Source organism: Egretta garzetta, unplaced genomic scaffold, assembly GCF_000687185.1.
Source record: "Egretta garzetta isolate BGI_Z169 unplaced genomic scaffold, ASM68718v1 scaffold410, whole genome shotgun sequence".
Lineage (NCBI taxonomy): Eukaryota > Metazoa > Chordata > Aves > Pelecaniformes > Ardeidae > Egretta > Egretta garzetta.
In genome coordinates, this window is record NW_009258276.1 from 48,035 (window position 1) to 67,475 (window position 19,441).

Genomic DNA, 19,441 nt, shown 5'->3' on the forward strand with positions numbered 1-19,441 from the left:
CTCCCCCACCAAGGAAGCTTCCCTGGGGGGGGTCCCCTCCACTTTCTCCTAGCAGTAACGAGGTCAGCAAAGGGCTGGACCTGGAGAGAAAGGGAGTCCCCCACATCCCTAAGGCAGACAACTCCCTGGCTCCATCAGAAGTATCTCACTCAGGGTCTGACCTAGAGTTAAACCATCGGCAAGCTCCTCTCTGCTCCAATCCACAGCAGAAAACAGAGGGAACGAACTATAGACACAATAAATGCCCAAGGAGGATAAGCCAAAATGGTACTCCACAAGTGACCTTCCTCACCTCAGTGCCTAAAAAAATCACTGCAAAGTGTAGAATAAATATCTTCCCTGTTCATAGTTTATGGGAAGTGACAAAAACAGCCCAAAGGGGAATGCTCCCAGCAGCCTGAGCTCTAGTCCTTAGCAGCATCTTTACGGTTTCATGCAGAAAATAAGCACCAATAACAAAACTTCACATCTAACTACCGTCTGAGCTGTTACAGTCCCATGGGAAAGAAAAGATCAAATGCATCCCCTGGAGATGTAGACATAAGCTCCACTGCAAAATAACAGGATGTGACTGCAAGATGCCAACTCTCTCTCTCTGGTTCTGCCACATTTGGCTGCTCACCTGGGTCATCTTGTCCACCGAGACGGGAATGCCATCGATGGTGAGGGGTGGCAACTCCGAGTTAACCTCCTGAGGTGCAGGAGCATGCTCTGCTAGCGCAGACTCCAGGTCTTCCAGAATCATGCTCTTGTACTTGCGTACCTGTGGGGAATCGTTAAGCTCAGATAAACAAGGTAAGGAGCACCAGGAGAGGCGAGGGCAAGGACGCAGGGCCAGCCACCTTCCCCAAGGTGCTGCAGAACAGAAGGAGCAAACAATGCCACAGCTGGCAAGAAAAAATACCCACTGGCCCTGAAGACTTGGCCGCATCGAAGAGCTGATGATGAAACATCAAGTAATACCAGGATTAAAAGAAAAGTTCTGAAGCAAGACTTATCACAGTCAGGATCTGCTCCATTTACTGTCTGGTCTACAACAAGGTACAAGCACTGACAGCCGAGCTGAGTTCAAACACATCATCACTACCTGCTCCCTCTGATTTTTAGTCCAGAATATGCACCCCTGGTGAGACATGCTAGGCAACCATCCATGCAGGGAAGACAGGACGTCAGTGCTGCACTCACGTCCACACACTCCCAACTCCTGTTTGCAGGGTTTTAAACATTGACCTTCAGATCACTACCAGGCTTGCAAGGCTGCCTTCAGCAGAAGGAAACCTGCAGAGAAGGCGAGGGATTTATTACATAGCTCTTCCTACAGACACCTACCACATTCTCCAAGGGTGCAGCACCGAATACTTTAAAGACGGGATTGGGTTTGGAGGGCGAGATGCACAGAACGATGGCCTGCTGCCCTACTCTGGTGGTGTACTCATCCAGCGTGGCTCGGAGCTTCCTGAAACAGAGAGATAAAAAGAGTGAATAGGTATCAGCTGAAAGCCCTGGAGAAACACAACCCTTTGCATTGTAAACTCCCTTTCTTAATGCTACCCATTCACAAACCAGGTGAGAAACGGAGCCCCAGCTGGTCAGACTAGCCACATATACTGCTTATTCCCCCACTCCCGCAGGCCTGCTGCGTTCCCTGCAGTCACCCAGCAGCTCAAATATCAGTTATTCTCCCTTCTCCCCTTTTTCCATTGATGTAAAAAGAAATCACCAGAGCAGCGAAGCAAGAGTCTGCAAATCCACTCTGTCACTGTCTAAGTGTATTAGCAATATAAAACTTGAATGATTCAACAAAAGAGGACTGAAAACACAGGTTCTTTTACATCCAGCCTCATAACAGCGTGTCCTGGTTTTGGCTGGGGTAAGAGTTAATTTTCTTCATAGTAGCTAGCATAGTGCTGTGTTTGGGATTTAGTACCAGAAGAATGTTGATAACACACTGATGGTTTCAGTTGTTGCCAAGTAGTGCTCAGACTACTCAAGGACTTTTTGAGCTTCTCCTGCTCGGCCAGGGGCATAACAAGCTGGGAGTACAGCACAGCTAGGCCAGCTGACCCAAACTGACCAAAGAGCTATTCCATACCATAGAACGTCATGCTCGGGGGGGGTTAGTCAGTCGGTCGCGGGCAGAGTGATCGCGGCTTGGGGAGAGTGATCGCAGCTCGGGACAGGCTGGGCATTGGTCAGCAGGTGGTGAGCAATATATTCTGTATATTCTCTTACCATTATTATTATTATTACTGTTATTATTCTTCTCTCTTAGTATAGTCTCTTACCATTATTATTATTAGTAGTATTGTTATTCTTCTCTCTTATTAAACTGTCTCTATCTCAACCCATGGGTCTTGCGTGTTTTTTTTTCCTATTCTCTCCCCCATCCCACTGAGGGAGGGGAGGAGTGAGCGAGTGGCTGCGTGGTGCTGAGTTGCCAGCCGGGTTAAACCACGACACATTGCATTGTGATTCTCTAGTACTAAAGTCCTGCTCAGACCAGCACTGTAAGAATTCAACCTACAACTACAGGACAGGCAAGAACCAGAAATATTGCAACAGCTCATCACGGGAAATCCAGGTATTCAGACACCTGCCACATCAGCAAGTCCCTTTGGAACAATCTCTCCATAGGAAGAAAATATTCCATTGTATACTTCCCGCCTCTTATATGCTTATAAGCAGGGCAAGAGAGCATGTCAGAAATGTTGGCAGAAACTCATAAAGCAAGAGAGAAGTAGCGGTTACCACCAGATAACCTGAGCACACCATAAGGTGACAGCTTAGTATCTGCCCTGGTCATTTCAGAACCTGCTGTTAGCAGCAGACATGTTGCCAAAAAGCACCAGCAGCACCACCAGCTACACAGAGATCCCAGAATCAGACACTGCAACTTCCCACTGGATTCACAGCGGTGTAAATATCCAGCACAAACACGTCAAACTGATCAGAGTGCAAAAAAAATGATGCATTTTGTCAGTAATTTGCATGTAGTAAAATGAAGTAGTTGCATGAAGGGAAAAGAAATCATTCCTTTAAATAGAACTTTCTTTAAAAATACATTGTTCGCATTTCAAGAGAGAAAAGAATTTGCTCTTCAGAAATGTTGCAATAAACACAGCTGGGTCAGCAGAGTTGGGGGGAGGGGGGAAAACCAGTATGGAGCTATAAATAAAAAAAATTAAAAAAAAAAAAAAGGGAGTCCACTGCCAGGGAATATTATTTAACACTAACTCTGCTCCACTTCATTCCAGTTTGAACACGTGCAAAGGGTGTTCTGGGACTCAGCAGATGAGTAAGCAGAATACAAGGAAACCAACCTAACTTCTCACCAACTTTGCAAGAGTTAGAATAGAGGAGAAGGAGAAAAGGCAAAACTCTGACCATCGCTGTTTCAGTGCATGCAGGAGGAAGCCAGTGAGAAATAGGGTGACAAATACCCCAAGCTCTTGTGAGATAACCCAATTAAATCCAAAACAGTTTAAAAAAGCAAACCCTGCTTTGTTCCAAAACCTAGTAAATAGTACCAGCCAACAGTTACAAATGTTTCCTGAAGATGGAATTGCAGGTGATCTCTCCAGGCTTGCAGAAAGCCTGTGCAGTCACTTCAGCACCAGTGCTCCTAGGTGGCCATCAGGCGGGCAGACAGCCTCAAAGCACCTGTAATGCAACACCTGAAGGGCTATGGAAATTTGGTATCTACAGAGCACGTTTCTAAAGCCAAAGAAAGTGTTTCAGCTCTGGCAGGCATCTCCCCTCTATTATTTTCCCCCAACACCGTGCACTACAGACCGGGTCAGTCTTCAGTGTGGAGCTCACACAAGGGGACTGTCTGGCAAAGGAAATTCAGGTACACACACACTAGATTTATTCACAGGATCACTTTATAATGCAGAAAAGACTTCTTCTGTTAGGTAGGTAAGTCCTTCATGTCACTGCAGAGATGGGATATGGCTGTAAGCTCCAGATTCTCAGGCCAGCTGCTGTTAAAGCCACCACGAATATCTTGCAAGGTAACGTTACCATGACAGATTTAACTGGTGACCAGCTGGGGTTGAAACAGAATGGCGGATCCCACCAGAATGGTGGATCCCACCAGAATGGCCACATCAGTCCTTGTGATCATAATATCACATTAAAGATGAGTCAAGCTGCGATTTAACCCAGTTCTGCAAACTAAAACACAGCTCTTGGGTTCCAGAAAAGATGCCTCAAAAAAAACCCCAAGCTGGGCAACTTCTGGGCAGCACGTGGTCACACCGTGCATGGCACTGGAGACATCTCGAGGATGCAGAGCGAGGTGTCAGAGTGCAGGCGGGAGTCCTTACCGTAGCAAACGCGTCTGCTGCCTCTTGCGGATTGATGGGTTGGATTCAAAAACGTGTGGTCGCTTTCGTTTTTTACCCGTTGCCACGGCAGCAGCTGCTGCCATCCCCACAGGGCCTGGAAATCAAACCACGAAGGGTGAATCAGCACACGCAGGACATCGCCATTGCCCTCCCCCCATCCAGGGATGAGTCCCCAAGGGCTCAGCTCAAGGGTCTCCCCTCTGGACTGGAGCGACCCAAATTCCCTGCTGAGCTCCCCAGCAGCCGGGATTCCTCTTCTCCTGCATTGGAGAGGTGTATCAAAAGGCTCCATTCCCCAGCCTGGCAAGTCCCAGCTCAGTCCCAAGTGAAAATCACACATTTCAGTCCAGAGTTTTCCATGCAATCACATAATTATGTATTTTGTCTTCCAAACACACTGAAAAACTCTCAAGTATGCCAAGACTTTAAATAACTGACTGCAATCGAGGAGATCCCAGCGGCAGGGGAAAAGAGATCAGGTACAACACCATGAATCCTGCTTAGACATCTCAACTACAGCATCAGGAGTCCAAGGCTTTCCCCAGGGATTAAGGACCAGCTCTGATGTGAAAGGAATTGTAAATCCAGAGTCACCAGCAGCGTCCCACAACAGCCCCCCAAAGAACAGCGGGGACCGTGGCAGGGCAGTGCTGTTGCTTTCGTGATCAAACTTTAGACACAGAATCTACGTAAGGGGAAGTTTCATTAAGTTAATTGGATGGAAACCACGTAACATGCAGTGGATTGTGCTTCTATCAGTGATCTCCAGAAACGAGTGCAGGGTCAGAGTCAAAAAGCCCTGGTCTCTAATGCAGGCTCAAGACTTGCCTTTGACTCCTGAGCAGACCTCAGTTGCTCTGTGTGTAGTTTCTCAGAGGTGAAAGATCACGTTGGGGCTCATAAAAGCCCTGTATTTTTGCGTTTAGCAAAGATGCAGCTACTAGATCAGGAAGTCCTAAGATACCTATGATCAGTGGAAGCTGGCAGATGATAAGAAAAGTAGTGTCCGATTATATGTTTTCTCAAAGGAACTGCTCCAGGAGATGGGATGCCATCATGGACAGAGCTCTGGGCTGACACTACAGAGCCAAGTTTTGTTAATCAGTAACGAACTACCCGAGCGCTACCCACGGCAGGCGCAGCAAGCACCACTACATACTGCTCCAATGATCCTGTGCTTGTGAAAAAAAGAATAAAAACATTGCCTTTTGGGGGACTGGAAAAACATTTGCTTCGGAGAAGCAAGGGAGGGCCATGCTGGGCTCTTGGGCAAGCTTTGGGCTGGATGTGCCAGCCCATGCTGCAAACTGCGGCCGCTTGCCCTGGGGAAGCGGGGCAGCTCCTGGTTCAGGGTGACTACTTGGCCAGGGGCTGGAGGGGCACCAGGCAGTCCCAGCACTGGGAGGGCTCACAGGCAGGCGAGAGCCACCAGTTGCCCCTCCTGCAAGCACTACCCAGGCCTGAAAAGCTTGTGTGCTAGAAGGGAAGGAGGAAAGAAAAAATCCTGCAGGAGCTGAGTTTGGAAAATTCATAAGCAAAGGGTGTGGGATGCTCAGTGGGGTGGAGGAACTTCACAGGTTTGGTGAAACACAAGAGCTTTATTCCTCAGATGAAGTCTGATAAGGAGTCAGACAAGTCTGTGACTGCTTATTTATTACTGCATTTTTCTACTCATGAGGTGGATCCACTACAAGGCAAATCTGGAGGATGTTTGGCAGGGGCTTCACTGGAAGGAGTCTGTGATTCTCAAATAGTCCAGTCCAGATATGCCAGGACCCTTTGTGGCATCTCCATGGGAGAGGCCTAGCATGTGAGCTCCCTGGCTAAGCAGGGTTGCGTAGCACTCCTGGGTTATTTTTGCTGTTGTTTATATGGGCCTGAAATAAGTTTGCTCTTTGACATATTCAGTATTTTAGTTTTGGTTTTTTTGAGGCAGCATTTACCAGGGACCTTTCTTATTGTACAAACCAGTCTATTCCCGGTACATCTATATTACACACAGATAAAGTGATGCAAGATTCAAGCAGCCAGCAGACCTTGCAAAGCGCTATTAAAGCCAGGGCGATAAGGAAGCATTCAGAGCATCCCATGGGATGACAGTATCACCCACCACCCTTGAGCGCTGTTTGTGACCTCTGCACAAACGCTACGTTAGGCGAACGATGCCAAGCGTCCCGCTGACTTTACCTGCCGCAGCCAGGTGAGCGGTGACCTCGTCGGCAGCCGTGGAGTTGAGGATGTCAGAGTCATCGTAGGAGGTGTCCTCCGGTGAAGACGGCGAGTCTTCGTCCGCACTCAGCATGCTGTGCTCTGTGTAGGTGGCCACATGGACCTGCTGTACCTGCTGGGCCACTGCGTGGGCCTCGATGGTGGCCATGTGCTCTGTTTGGGTCACCCCGTGTTCTTCCATCAATAGCTACTGTCAGAGGAGACAAAAATCACAGGAACGGGTTACTGACATTGATGCACCGTAAGGGATGGCAGCCAAAGGTTTCTGAACAGCTAGGTGAGCAGGCCATGACCAAGAGGGAAGAAGAGATTACCTCCCCCAGGGGCAGTGGTCTTCTACGAGGGGGAAATAACGACTGCACCAGGAGCCAGAAGAACAACTTGGAAGTTCAAGAGCTTTGAAAAAATCCATGCTTCCAAACAACATGGCACAGCGCCCAGAGGCAGTCACCTCTCCTGGAGGAAAAGTCTTTAAGGATCCTGTAGCCCTGAGATTGTGTGCCCTGCACATACTACATATTAAGAGGTCTGATCAAAGCTGGAACTTATATTTGCCACTTCAAGATCTAGCTTTCAGGGAAGATGCTCAAGGGCGATACACGATCTCCCTCCTCCAACCTCAATAGCTCACAACACAAACAAGGATGGCCGTACAGAGGTTTACTGGCAGAAAGTTGCGTTTTACAGACCCCTTTTGTTACGTGACTTGTTTAGAGTCTGGAAGCAGGCAAAATCATTACAACCCAAGCACAAATATTACATAAAGTGTATTTATTTAACGCATCTAGTGGTAAACCACTAAGCAAAGCAGCAGCTTACATAGTCAGCAGGGCACTGGACCACATGAACGTAAGTCTGCGCAAGACAGGAGGTACGCAGATATTTTCAATGTGTGTCTACCGTATATTTGTGGAAAAGGAACAGTGCATCCTTCAGATATTTTCGAACTGCATTAGAAGAATTAGGACATCAACCCTCAAAAACAGATTCCCCAAAACCCTCAGGGCAAACAGCAGAAGGAAAGAGATTACCAGCTGTAGGGAACAATCAAATATACCCAGCAAATTCTGACCCCATAAGTATATCCATTGAATTTAAAGCTCTTAATTGACACCCTCTTCACGGAAACCTGTTCAGCTTGTCAGCAGGAGAGAGCTAGGAGTACGGACATGGGCTGCAGAGTGGTCTCAGATACACGGCTGGGTAACTGCTCTATGAACTCAGACAAGTGCCATCCATCACGCACAGCTTTGTCCTTCAAAAGCTTTCAATAGCTTTTATCATCCGTATGCCACAGATGCACGGCGCTTCGCAAATGATCAACGTGACAAAGACCTCAGCCTGGCAAAATAATCACCAGGCTTTCTACTGACCACAAAAATCCCACATCCTGATGACCACGGCAGGACTGAGGAGACACTGGGACCCAGACCGGCAGAAAGCACTTTGTCGAGAGGGTTATTTTGACCAAACTAACCAAAAAAGTCATAGACAAAGAAGCAGCAGCTAAGCGAGACGTAGCAAGAGAGATTATTACAAAGGTGGGAATGCTCCATGGAAGAAACAGAGGAGAACAGAGGACACCTCAGCTGTAGCTGCTAACACGTGGGCAAATGGGAATAGATTAGGTTGGAGGCAGAAGGAGGTTACAGGAGAGGACCAGAGTCTTGCTCTGAATTCAGGAGAGAGCACGAAGGGGCAAGACATGACCAAAGCTGTGGAGAAAGATGTATTTTTTGCAGCAGAAGCTCAGAAGCAAGGAAGCGGTTGCCATAGTCCAGACAACAAATGGAAGAAAAGGTAAGGTGGGGAGTGGCTGGTACTTAGATGCATTTATTTCTGCCTCAAATCTACTGACCAAAGAGCTGAAATATGACAGATTTTTTTTTTTTCCATCATCACCAGCTGGTTTCTAAAGGCTTGCTTCCACGTGCCTCAGAATGTCTTCTGCAACTCAGTGAACTGAACATTTTATTATTTATAAAACAGCTCTTCCAAAGCCAGTTCCAACTTGAAGATACCAAAAATAGGGGTGCAATTATTTTAGAGAGTCCTGGCCTCAAAACAGGACCCATTTTCCACGTTTTACTTAAGCACATCTGTTTCTACAGGGAACAAAAGCTGCATCTCAAACACATGCAAAATATTCCCCAGACAGCCCTAAGAGAAAGCTTCCCATTCAAACACTAAAGCATGTACGTTGTTGAATGGGGGATGAGATGAAGTTTCTGATGTAGTAGCAGGACCAAGATATTGAAAGGAAGCTTGGAATGAGCCAAAGTCTGTTGTGTACAAAGTCAAAACGCCCATTACCATGAGAACAATGCTTGCACACATTACAACCACCAAGCCATGCTGGTCTTGCCCCATTTTAGTCACACAGAGGGTGGTTGCAATCCATCACCTCATCCGGACTTGCCCAGCTAGCCGAGAGTTTTGCAAACATTGTGTTATCCCCGAAACGGCTGTGGGCAGTCAGCCAGCCACCCTCTTGACTCAATAGATTGAGTTTCCCAACCATCACACCCTAGGGTTTAGGATGAGTTAGCTCCGGGTATTCGTGTGCAAAATGAATTCACTCCTCCTGCAGCCGCCATAGCAGCCTTGGTCTTCCTGAGAAGCCAAATCTGACCTAGCTGCTTTGGCACAGTTTCTTATTCACTAATACAGAGAAATCCAGCTGGATCTTTCCAAAGCCTTACTGAACTTTCCGAAAAGCCAAAACCAAATTTCAAAGTATTTCGCCCTGCTCAACTCCATCCAGTTAACCGATAATTCAGACCTTAGAGGCCAAGCTCCTCGGGAAGCACCAGCCTCCCTCCGCTGACCAGAGGGGCCACAGCAACCTGGCTTATAGCATAGGTATCACGGCTTCGTAGTTAAAACCCAGAAAAGGGTCCAGGTTATGGAATCCCTTTGTTTTCCATGTCTGTCTATGGCTGTTTTCTCTCCAATTCTATACAATTCTAATAACAAGAATCACATAAAATGAACGGCTTCTACTAGGAGACTACTATTGCCACACGTAACACCAACTTCATTGTGGAGAATTAAACTAACTCCATTAATTTTGACATCTTTGCGGGGGACAGAGCAGAAGGGAACTGCACGTATTTAGGCAGTGGATTTTCATCCATGAGATGCCAACAGAGCTCTAACGCACAGCTGTAGTCTAAATCTTCGGGTGATACTGGTTTGGGTTTCCCAGTTTGGAAGAGTCTGGTTAAAACCAGGGACCTGTACTCCCAAGTGAGATGAGAGGAAGGACTTGGTCATGTATTTAATTATGCAGACGGCTGGTTTGTGATGGAGGGAAGCATGGTCTAGCAGCTAAAACAAAGAAACAAGTACCAGGATACAGGTCTAGTACTGGAAGCTGCCAAGATAAGAAGATGACCATGGCACTAAAATCACCCTCTGCACTGGGAAGGCTGGAGAAGAGGCACATCTCCTGTATTTACACTCCCACTAACATAATTGCCCCAAGAAAGTGAATTTCTTGTCTATGAAACACTGAGAGATGCCCTACAAGGTCCTAATTGGTATGGATGGGAAACTAAATTCAATCTGGAGCATAAACATAAACTTCTGTTTTGTATGCAGGCATGTGCTAGAAGAACTCAAGCCTGCAGGACAGCAGAAGCGCTGTCGTGAGACTGTTATGAACCTACTGAGGTTACAGCTAAAGCCAAATCGCCTTCAAACTCACAATCCTCCCTATAAAGGCTGCTAGAGTTAGATGTTGCTGTTGTCCAACCCTGTTTAATGTTGCTGTTGTCCCACCCTGTTGGCAAGTCAGACACTAGTATTAGAACCATCCAAACCAGCAGCAATTCAAATATCCCCAGTGAGGAAGGGACTAAGATGCTGAGGTACATTGAAGCAAACTGAAAATTTCTGTTTTTTAAAAAATAATAATAAAAAAAAAATTAAAAAAAATCAGCCTTAATCTCCTTCCAAGCAAGTTATTTTGCCATTACCTAAAAAAATGGGGAGGAAAAAAAAAAGAAAAAATATTTCAAGCAAAACCTTAATGAAATAGCTCAGCAGGCCAGGCTTTCCCAAGCCAACGTGCTTTTTCCTGAAGGGGTATATTGCTGCTTTTCTCAAAGGAGCAATGCAACTTTAAGTACTTCCCATTAAAATAAAAAAGGTATTTATGCAGAGAAAAATATAATCAGGATATAATTGACAGAGCATAGTAACCTTTTAGCTCATCAGGAGACCAGGCTGCCAGACAACGGATGCTTCAGATACTCTTTCCTTCGGAAGGAAACCTGCTTGAATCAAGGGGCAGTTTACACTCAATGCCACTAAAAATGATGCTTTTTTTCATAAATAAAATTGATAGCAGACTGAAACTATGCATTTCTGAGTCAGCAAGTGGCCAGCTGGGTAAGCAACATCAATACGTACTCCTCACGGGCAACTCTGCGAATTTAAACACACGTGCACCTGATCCAGTTTTTAGGGGCACATGTCCTCCCTCAGTGCATAGCGCCCAGCTGAATTTTGGCATTTTTGGAACCAGTTACCTATAAGCAATGACTGGGGTAATGAATAGCAAGGTCATCGTGTTTATTTAAAGACAAAGTCCACTTGATTCAAACGAGGTCTAATAACCATCAATCGACTACAAACTCTTGCCTCTCTCCACTCCCTCCCTTCCAAAGGAGTCCGAAGGACGCTTCCTTCCTTGCTGGGGCAAGCTCCAGTAATTCACTTCCAAGTTTTAACTTGGATTAATTCTCGTTTAACCTGATAGCTGGCGTCATTCAATGCAGGTTTTTTACTTTCCCAACTTCTGCACTATTTTCATACCTGCACATTTTCCTCCCAGAAAATTTCCAAACATCTCCAGAATTATACATGGAAAGGCATGAAGCCTTACCTTTGAGTGTTGAAACCTTGGGTAGTTATTCATCTATTCAAATTATTCCCAAAGGATTCCTGATACAAGTCAGGCTTTGTGGGCAAACACCTTGACTGGCAGTTTCTGCTGGTGATTACCAACCTGTTGCTGCTGTCATTGCCCCAGCAGCAAAGCATCTGTTACGCATCCAAAGGCTCCACAGTTGGATTTGAAGAGGGATTCAGGCACAGAGGATGAAAAGAAAGTTGTTCTTGATTAATTTTAGAGATGAGCATTCATCATCCCAGAAAAGGAAAGTTTATTCCTGTTTTCATTCAGAAACCAGAACAGTTTCAGGTGTAAGGAAACCCTAATGGTATGATGATGCCTGCAAAGACATTTCCTGGTAGTTGTAGCTTAGTCCAGAAGCCTTGGATGACAGCCAGAAGTATTTTTAAAGTCATTTAAAGTGCTTAAAAAAATATGAGGATAAAGTCCCTCTCATCACACAGCGCAGTTGCTTCACGACTGTGTCAGAGCTTCTTTTGATGTACTGTCAGCTATGATCAATGGCTGTTGACACCATTGCTGGAAGAACACCAGACGCAGGAGGAGCAAACCAATCCAAAATAGCAGAAGCCGTACCATTCAAACCAGCAGAAAACAACAAAAACTGAACATAAAACCCATACATTCTACATGAAATTTAAAACCACGTGGATTAAAATGAAGGTCTCATCTGCTCAGTGTAATCAGTAGTGTGAATGTAAAGATGTATAACTCGACCAATATAAAACCACAGGGGTTATCCTACTGTAGAAGCTGTCCTCTACCACTGCCAGCTAGTTTAATGTTGCCTCACGGGTGCTTTAAACTGAGCCAAAAATAAAACGTCCACACCAGAAAAAATGATGAGGTACACCAGCACGACTGGAAAAACTCTCTTACACAAACAGGACCTGGACTTATTTTTATCCTTTAGACCGCTGAAGCAGTTCTACTTCAGATGCTGTAGAAGTACAAGACACTGCCACCGAGACAGTCTTAACTTAGAGATGAGGGCCTCATTTATCTGCTGGCATTTTAAATCGCATGGCCATTTGCAGTAACTCACCCAACACAATGCCTAATTCATCCGAAACCCTGTTCAGATTAACAATAAATAAAAGAACTGCTGGGTCTAACCTTTTTGGTGGTTTAAATATTTTTTTAAAACAATGCAAACTATGGATTATCTGAATTAAGACTAATGGAGAAGGGCTGAGACCCAGGATATTTTGACAGAGACCTGCTCTGCGCTCTCCCACGCATGCACAGCTCGCTCCGGCCACGTGTGCTCAGACCCCTCCTAAGAGAGCAGCCGCTGCACGGAAGGGAGCTCAGGGAATGCAGGGGCACAGGTTTTAAATTTAAAAAGGAAGAAATTCTTTATGATGAGGTTGGTGAGACACTGGGACAGGTTGCCCAGAGGAGGTGTGGATGCCCCATCGCCAGAAGAGTCCAAGGTCAGGTTGGATGGGCCTTTGAGCAACCTGAAGATGTCCTTGCCCGTGGCAGAGGGTTGGAACTAGATGGTCTTCAGAGGACCCTTCCAACCCAAACCAACCTGTGATTCTATGATTCTACCATTCTGAAGTGAAGTGGGAACAGCTAACAGCCTTGTCGACATCCAAAACACCAAATATAAAGTTCTCACGTTCAAGTTTTGCAACCAGACCTCCATTCTGCTGGGGCATTTCAGAGGTCGCTCGACGAGTAAATGTCCCTTCCGTAAGCCAACATCATACAGCCCAAGAAGCCACTGTGAAAAAAGGTGGGTTGTCTTTCTTACAGAACTTGCTTCTTTGCCAGAAAGAGTTCTGTATTTTCCTTGCTAATAATCCCAGTTGTCAGAATTCAGGCCTCATATTTTCATATCAAGGGCGAGTCGCTATGGGTAGAACACCATAAGGGAAGAGTTCACCTGTACTCTGTAACAGCATCCACATAAAAATGAGTGTGACATTTTATAACTAAAACGCAAGAATGAGCAAATTCTCACTTCAAGCTGGTCAGGTCACGGACCCTCTTTTCTTCCCAGCGATGAGACTCAGGTGAATGGCTGCATTACCTGACCCATCCAGTGTCCTCTAAACAATTGGCCTTGAATTGCTGAAAAGATCTTGAATTTACATGGTATAGGAACAAACCAGATGCTATGGGAAGCCGCAATAACTACTGAAAAAAGGGGCAATGAGCTTGCATCAGCTCGTGCCTCTGAAAAAAACCAGCCATCCTGCATCAAGTGTCTCCTCGCCTTCCTTTCACCTAAACATCAGGGGGGTGGGTGATACCTAAACCTACAAAGGTGCATGCAGAGGTCTAGGCTGGTGTCCGCAGAGGCATGGCTCTCCACAGCATGGACAGGGTATTTAAGCAGGTACAAACCAGCCGGTAGCTAGCGATGGACCCACCGAAACACAAAGAGCAGGGCACTGATGAGCCTCACGGGCTGCAAACGCTCTGTTGTAGAGGAGGGTTTATAATGGCGTTTTCTCCAAAGCCATGCCTTGTATTCGGCGTACTGTAAAGTAAGCAGAAAGGAGAAGGGAAAAGACAAGCCAACGGTGCGATTGCTCAGTTGGCTGAGGGGACATCAGATGTTCCTGGGGTTTTTTAATTGTTGGGCGTTTGGGTTTTGGGTTTTTTTTTAAATTAAGTAATTTAGAGGACTTATTTGAGAGGGTTAATTCTACATATCCACTCTCAAGAACAATCCCTCTGGCTCATTTCCTAATTTGTTTCAAAGGAATGGAAACACTCTTGGGTTTTTTTTTTCCCCACAGCCCATTTTCTGCTTGAACCCTGCACTGTAGTCAGTACCGATTCCTTATCGACAACCCCACTTCACAGAGGAGCTCAGTACATAGTACTTTGGCTCTACACAGCAGTCTCGAGACCAGTGTAAAAATTTAAAAAGAAAAAAAAAAAAAAAAATCTGGTTCATCATTCAAGCTGGTCACCCTCCTCATGATTTTGGTGAAATGCTGCTCCATGCTCGGCGAGCTGAGGTTTTTTTCCAGAAAACGTGCAACACCTCCCTCCCTTTCTTCCACTCTTTTTGTAAAGTTGACAAGCATCTGGAGTTTAATATGGCCTTAATGGATTCAAGCCTCTGCTGTAAATAAATCGTTTGCTTTGCATTAAACAACCAACATCACACTGGCACTTTTGTTCTTGGAGGCGATTGCGGGGAGTTAATCAACGGGGCTCCTGTGATCCGGGTGTTGCTAATTCTCCTGCAGCAGCTCCGTGGGCTGCGGGGTGGCTGCTGCAGCCATCGGTTGCCACCTGCTAAGCCCCTTCTTGCAGCTCTCCAGTGGCGCTGAGCCACGTAGACCAGCACTTCTGCTAGAAAACGGGCCTCTAACATCAGGTTTTAGCCATTTGCTGCTCAGCTTGTTTTTCCCCTTCCCTGAGCTTGGAGGGGAGCCTCGGTGCTTACTTGCCAAATGCTGCTGCCTTAACGATGCTGCGAGGAGATAGCGACGATGCTCAGCATTGCCCTCGTGCTCGTCTCCATCCCTTGGCCATCACAGCGAGGCAGCAGCAGTTTCCCAGGGCAGGTCGAAAAAGATGCTGGCAGTGGCACACAGGGCTTCACACGTGGAAAGCGCGTGCCCCGCTGAGCCGCCTTCCTCTCCCCGAAGAGCCCGCGGTTTACGCTGTAGTGGGTAAGGCAGACCACACCACGCCGATTTATTTTAAGAACTACCAATGCTTGCAGCTGCAACAGCTCATCCGCCCGCCTGCCACAGCGACCATCGGCACCGGTGTCATCTCGCGAGAGGGAGGAATCTAAAATACCTTTGATGATCTGGGCCAACGTGACGTGAAGGAGTTTTTTCAGTTAACTAGGTTTCATTTGTCATGTATGCAATCAGATTAAAAAGCACTTCCTATGCTCTTAGTACATAGGAATGTTTTATTTAAAAAGCTACTTCAAACGTCCGGCTGGATGTCTAGATAAATTCCAACTTCCCTGCAAAAGGACAGCCTGGAATAATTCATAAGTGAAAACTGATCCAGTGAGAAATTAATCATTTGCCATTTACTAATAAAATCAAATCCTGTTTGAGTGTAGCTACACCTCTGAAATTGCCCAGTATTGCTTTTTGCTGTGCTGGCACAGAGCCCTCTACACATTTTTTAAAGCAAGTACGTACATCCTGATACAGCTGGTTTCGAATCAGCAGATTTCAATGGTTATACTAAACCATGAAGAACTAACCTCATTCGGAAACAACGGCAACACAAAACAAGCGATCGCACACCGTGATTTTCACGAGGAGTCGTTGACTGAAATCACTGGTGTTCATCAAAACTCATTAGTCTTGCAAGACTTGCATCTACCCTCCAACTGCAATAGCCAGAAGCAGTCTGGTTTTGATAGCTCCTGAGATGGTCTGAATTAGAGGAGCTGTCATCCTCCAGCAGAAGACAACCTCTAACAGAGGAGAGACAGCCAGTCTTGGCTTGGTGCTGTCCTGGCTGCCTTTCCATCTGGGACCAATGCTGGCTGGTAACTGGAAGCCACATCTCGTGCAGAGAAGTCCACCTCCCAACCAGGCCTGACTCGCATGGGCACAGAGCTTGCTCGCAGCATCTCCTGACGATGCTGGGTAGGAAACCACTTCCAGGTGAACTCTGAGATGGCAGGAGGGCTACAGCAGCCGATTACAACTGCACTGGCTTCTGCGAGCGCAGCTTGCAACCAAAAGCACACGAGAACACCCCCATCTTCCATCACACCACTGCACTATGTACCAACAAGCAAGACCCGGACCTTCTCCTGGTCTTTCCTCCACAGGGAGAAAAGAAAGAGGATGTTCATGTCTGCCCTAGCGGGAGGTTTCAGACTCCTGAGAGCAGACACACTTTCCATGATGTCCACCCCTCATGTTGCATTGGCATCTCTCACTGCTTCAAATTCAAATTTGCACTCAAATTCATTAATTTGCCTTCAGGATAAATTTGATATCATTCTTGTATAAAATCACGCCTAGGGGGCATTACCACTGCAGGTTTGATAAGGAAACAATGTCATTCCTCAGGGACAAGATCGATCAATATCTCAATTATTACAAAAACTCATTTAGAATGCGTATTTAAATTAATAAATCCTATTTTTTCCATGGCTGTGGAAAAAGTCTTCCCTTGCTCATGAAGAGAATTTGCTAGCCCACACCTCAATCCAATAAAAAAAATGCTTTTTTCTGGTGAAGCCTGTGTCACTCTGGAAGCTGTGCGAGCTGGGACTGCCTTCCCGGGCCTTGAGACTTTGCCTGATGTCAGCAGCAACAACTGATACCCTGCACAAAGGCGAGATAAGACACGCTAGTTTACACCTCCCCTATCAAGATTGAAGCGAACATCTTATTTCACGCTGGCTCACAGCGGCACGTGGACAGTTGCCTCGTGTCAGCAGAGACGCGGTAACTCAAGCACTAAGGGGAACTACAGAAACCAGCTCTCGTTCCACAGCGTCCTCCTGTGGCATAGTATAATGATCCTTTTAATTAGGATGGAAAAAAATTCCCTATGCTTCCAGTCTCGGCATGAAAAGCCTTAAAATAAAACTGATTCTAGAAGACAAAACCAAACCCCTTTCTATTAACGCGCTCTTTTTATCAGCATCTCACATAGAAGAGCAAACGCATCACACCGCAGGAAAAACTTCACACACAGAAAATCTGGGAAAGAAGCAAATAGGATTTTACACAAATTTATTAGGCATACGAACTCCTATTTGCTGCTGAAGCTTTTGCTGAAGGCCACCATTTGGCGATGGGATAGGACATTCATTTCATGATGTATGACGCAATTTGCAAAGGGTCTATTTTGCAGCTTAACTTCAGGTATTTAGCACCAAACGCCAGCAGGAAGCGATGGTCTGAACATAAGGATGAGGTGGTTTCTACCTGAAGACTCTTCTCAGGCTTCGGCACAAAGGCGACGGTGAGCGTGGGGAGGATTTCACAGCAGCATTCCACCCAGCTGCACAGGGCGAGCTGGAGCAGACGCCTGGGCTCCCTCCTGCCCGGGCCAGCAGGGAGCAGAAGCAGCACATCCATCAGAGAGAACGTGAAGCTCTCCCAGGAAATAAAAAAGCACTTTTACATTACCCCAGCAGCTGATCTGGGCTGGACTGGCTGCCAAAGAAGTTTCTCTTCAGTTGCTTGCCTCAGCCAGAGCAATGGTAGTTCACAGGGAAGCATGGCATGTACACGCAGAATGACTCTGCTTTATTTCAGACTCCACCTTTTTTTTCAAATTTTAAGCAATTCAGGTAAGTTAAAAAAAAAAAAAAAAAAAAAAAAAGTAGTACTACAGTAGAATCGATCCTCTGCATGAAGACTCCAGGAAAAAGGTTAGCACAGGTTCAGTGTTCGGAAACCCATACCACCACATCCCGGCCCATGTCAGCCAGCGAGTGTAATCCAAAACTGGAAGTCAAACTACACCATAAAATCGTAAACCACGAGGTGGAATTCTCATTTAGCATTCCCGTGCTTCCCCCCCCCAAGCTCTGCAGGTTTCACATTAAGCATTTTGGGTGCGACACGCAGAGGTGACTCTCCCTTACCAGCAACACCTGGAGTAGAACCTTCTTCCCTAAAATTTTTTTGCAGGATGCGTAGTCGACCTGAGTCTAGGAAACAACATACGATAAACGGCATTCTCAAAGATAATGCTTTGTCAACTTACATATCCTTTCATTTTACGTAAAGAACCACACAGAAATCCCAATTTCAAATTATTTTACTTTAACTTGCATAGCCCTGAAGTCATTTTAAGAACATGAAACAAGTTTGTCATCTCTAGACGATATAAATTATTGAATTAACACGCAAAGAGGTCTTTTAAGAATTACTAACCCAATAAGCCAACTGCCGAGAGCGCTGCTATTTGCTGATCGCCGACAGCGTTCCTGGCACTGCACAATGGCACAGCCCTCGCCCCAACAGGATTACCACCTAAAAGACAGAGCGCAGCCCTAGCTGGCTGCATTAAGGTGCAAATGTTCCCAGTTTTAATCCTCTTTTATGGAGAGAGAGGATTAGTGGGTATGCTGGACTACCACAGAAAAAAATATAATGGAAGTGTGTTTTACTGAGGGATTCAAGCGAGAGGGTGGCAACGTGAGACACCACAGCCTCGGCCAGAGTGAGACTCAGAGGTGTGAAGTATCACATTAACCGTAACGTCCAGCAGGGCTCGTCCATGCTGTCTTCAGCCTTGGCTAGATGAATCACCTTAAGGATCGGTCCTCACATCGCACTAATTCAACCTGATTAGCATATGGTAAAGGCAGATGACACAGCCCTAACCACATTTAATTACCTCACTTCCACCCTAAAATGGCAAGCCTGGCCCACCCCTCGTTGATGGTTTTGTTAATGATACAGTCTTCAGGGAGATGCTTAATATGGTCTGGTTGATCCTAAACCCAGAATGAGTTACACCAGCATGACTGCAGCTGGTTCTAGGAGGGGTGGTGCCACCTTAGCTGGATGAGGAAGGGTACAGGTATTCAACCTGTGTGCACAGAAAGTCCCAGGCAAGGGACTAAGCAGCAAAGAGTTGTCCCAGACCACAGGAAAAAAAAAAAAAAAATAACCAAAACCACCTCTCCTCTTGCAGCTTTATACTTTTACCCTTTCAATTCATCCTGCAATACATACTGAAGACCTCTATGCTGCGAGCAAACAAACAGATCAGGAACCCAGGCCATTCTGTCTTCAAAAAAGAAAAAAAAAAATTAAATCCCATCAGGAAAATATACACTGCGACAGAATTTGTTTTCAAGATCTTGTGCATTCACAGCTCTGCAGACAGCCTCTGATGTCAACTGTTGTATCTGCATTCACACGGGGAAGAATTTGGGGATTCTCCTCCAGGCTCAGGAAAACGGGCATCTCTGGTTACCCTGCAGTACCCATTAGGGCACCTGAGGTGACAGAGTACATGG

At 46.1% G+C, this 19,441-nt stretch overlaps 1 protein-coding gene across 1 annotated transcript in view; it reads right to left on the minus strand.

The window, feature by feature from the left end:
- The window catches only part of NRF1 (nuclear respiratory factor 1), a 70,527-nt gene that overhangs the window by 47,959 nt on the left and 3,127 nt on the right, over positions 1–19,441 (minus strand). Inside the window, exons 2-5 of the mRNA XM_009636301.2 lie at positions 6,537–6,768; positions 4,329–4,443; positions 1,330–1,456; positions 623–763 (exon numbers count right to left, since the gene is read on the minus strand). Coding sequence (XP_009634596.1) covers positions 623–763; positions 1,330–1,456; positions 4,329–4,443; positions 6,537–6,759 — 606 coding nt within the window. The 5' untranslated portion in view covers positions 6,760–6,768. The remainder of the gene's footprint in view (positions 1–622; positions 764–1,329; positions 1,457–4,328; positions 4,444–6,536; positions 6,769–19,441) is intronic.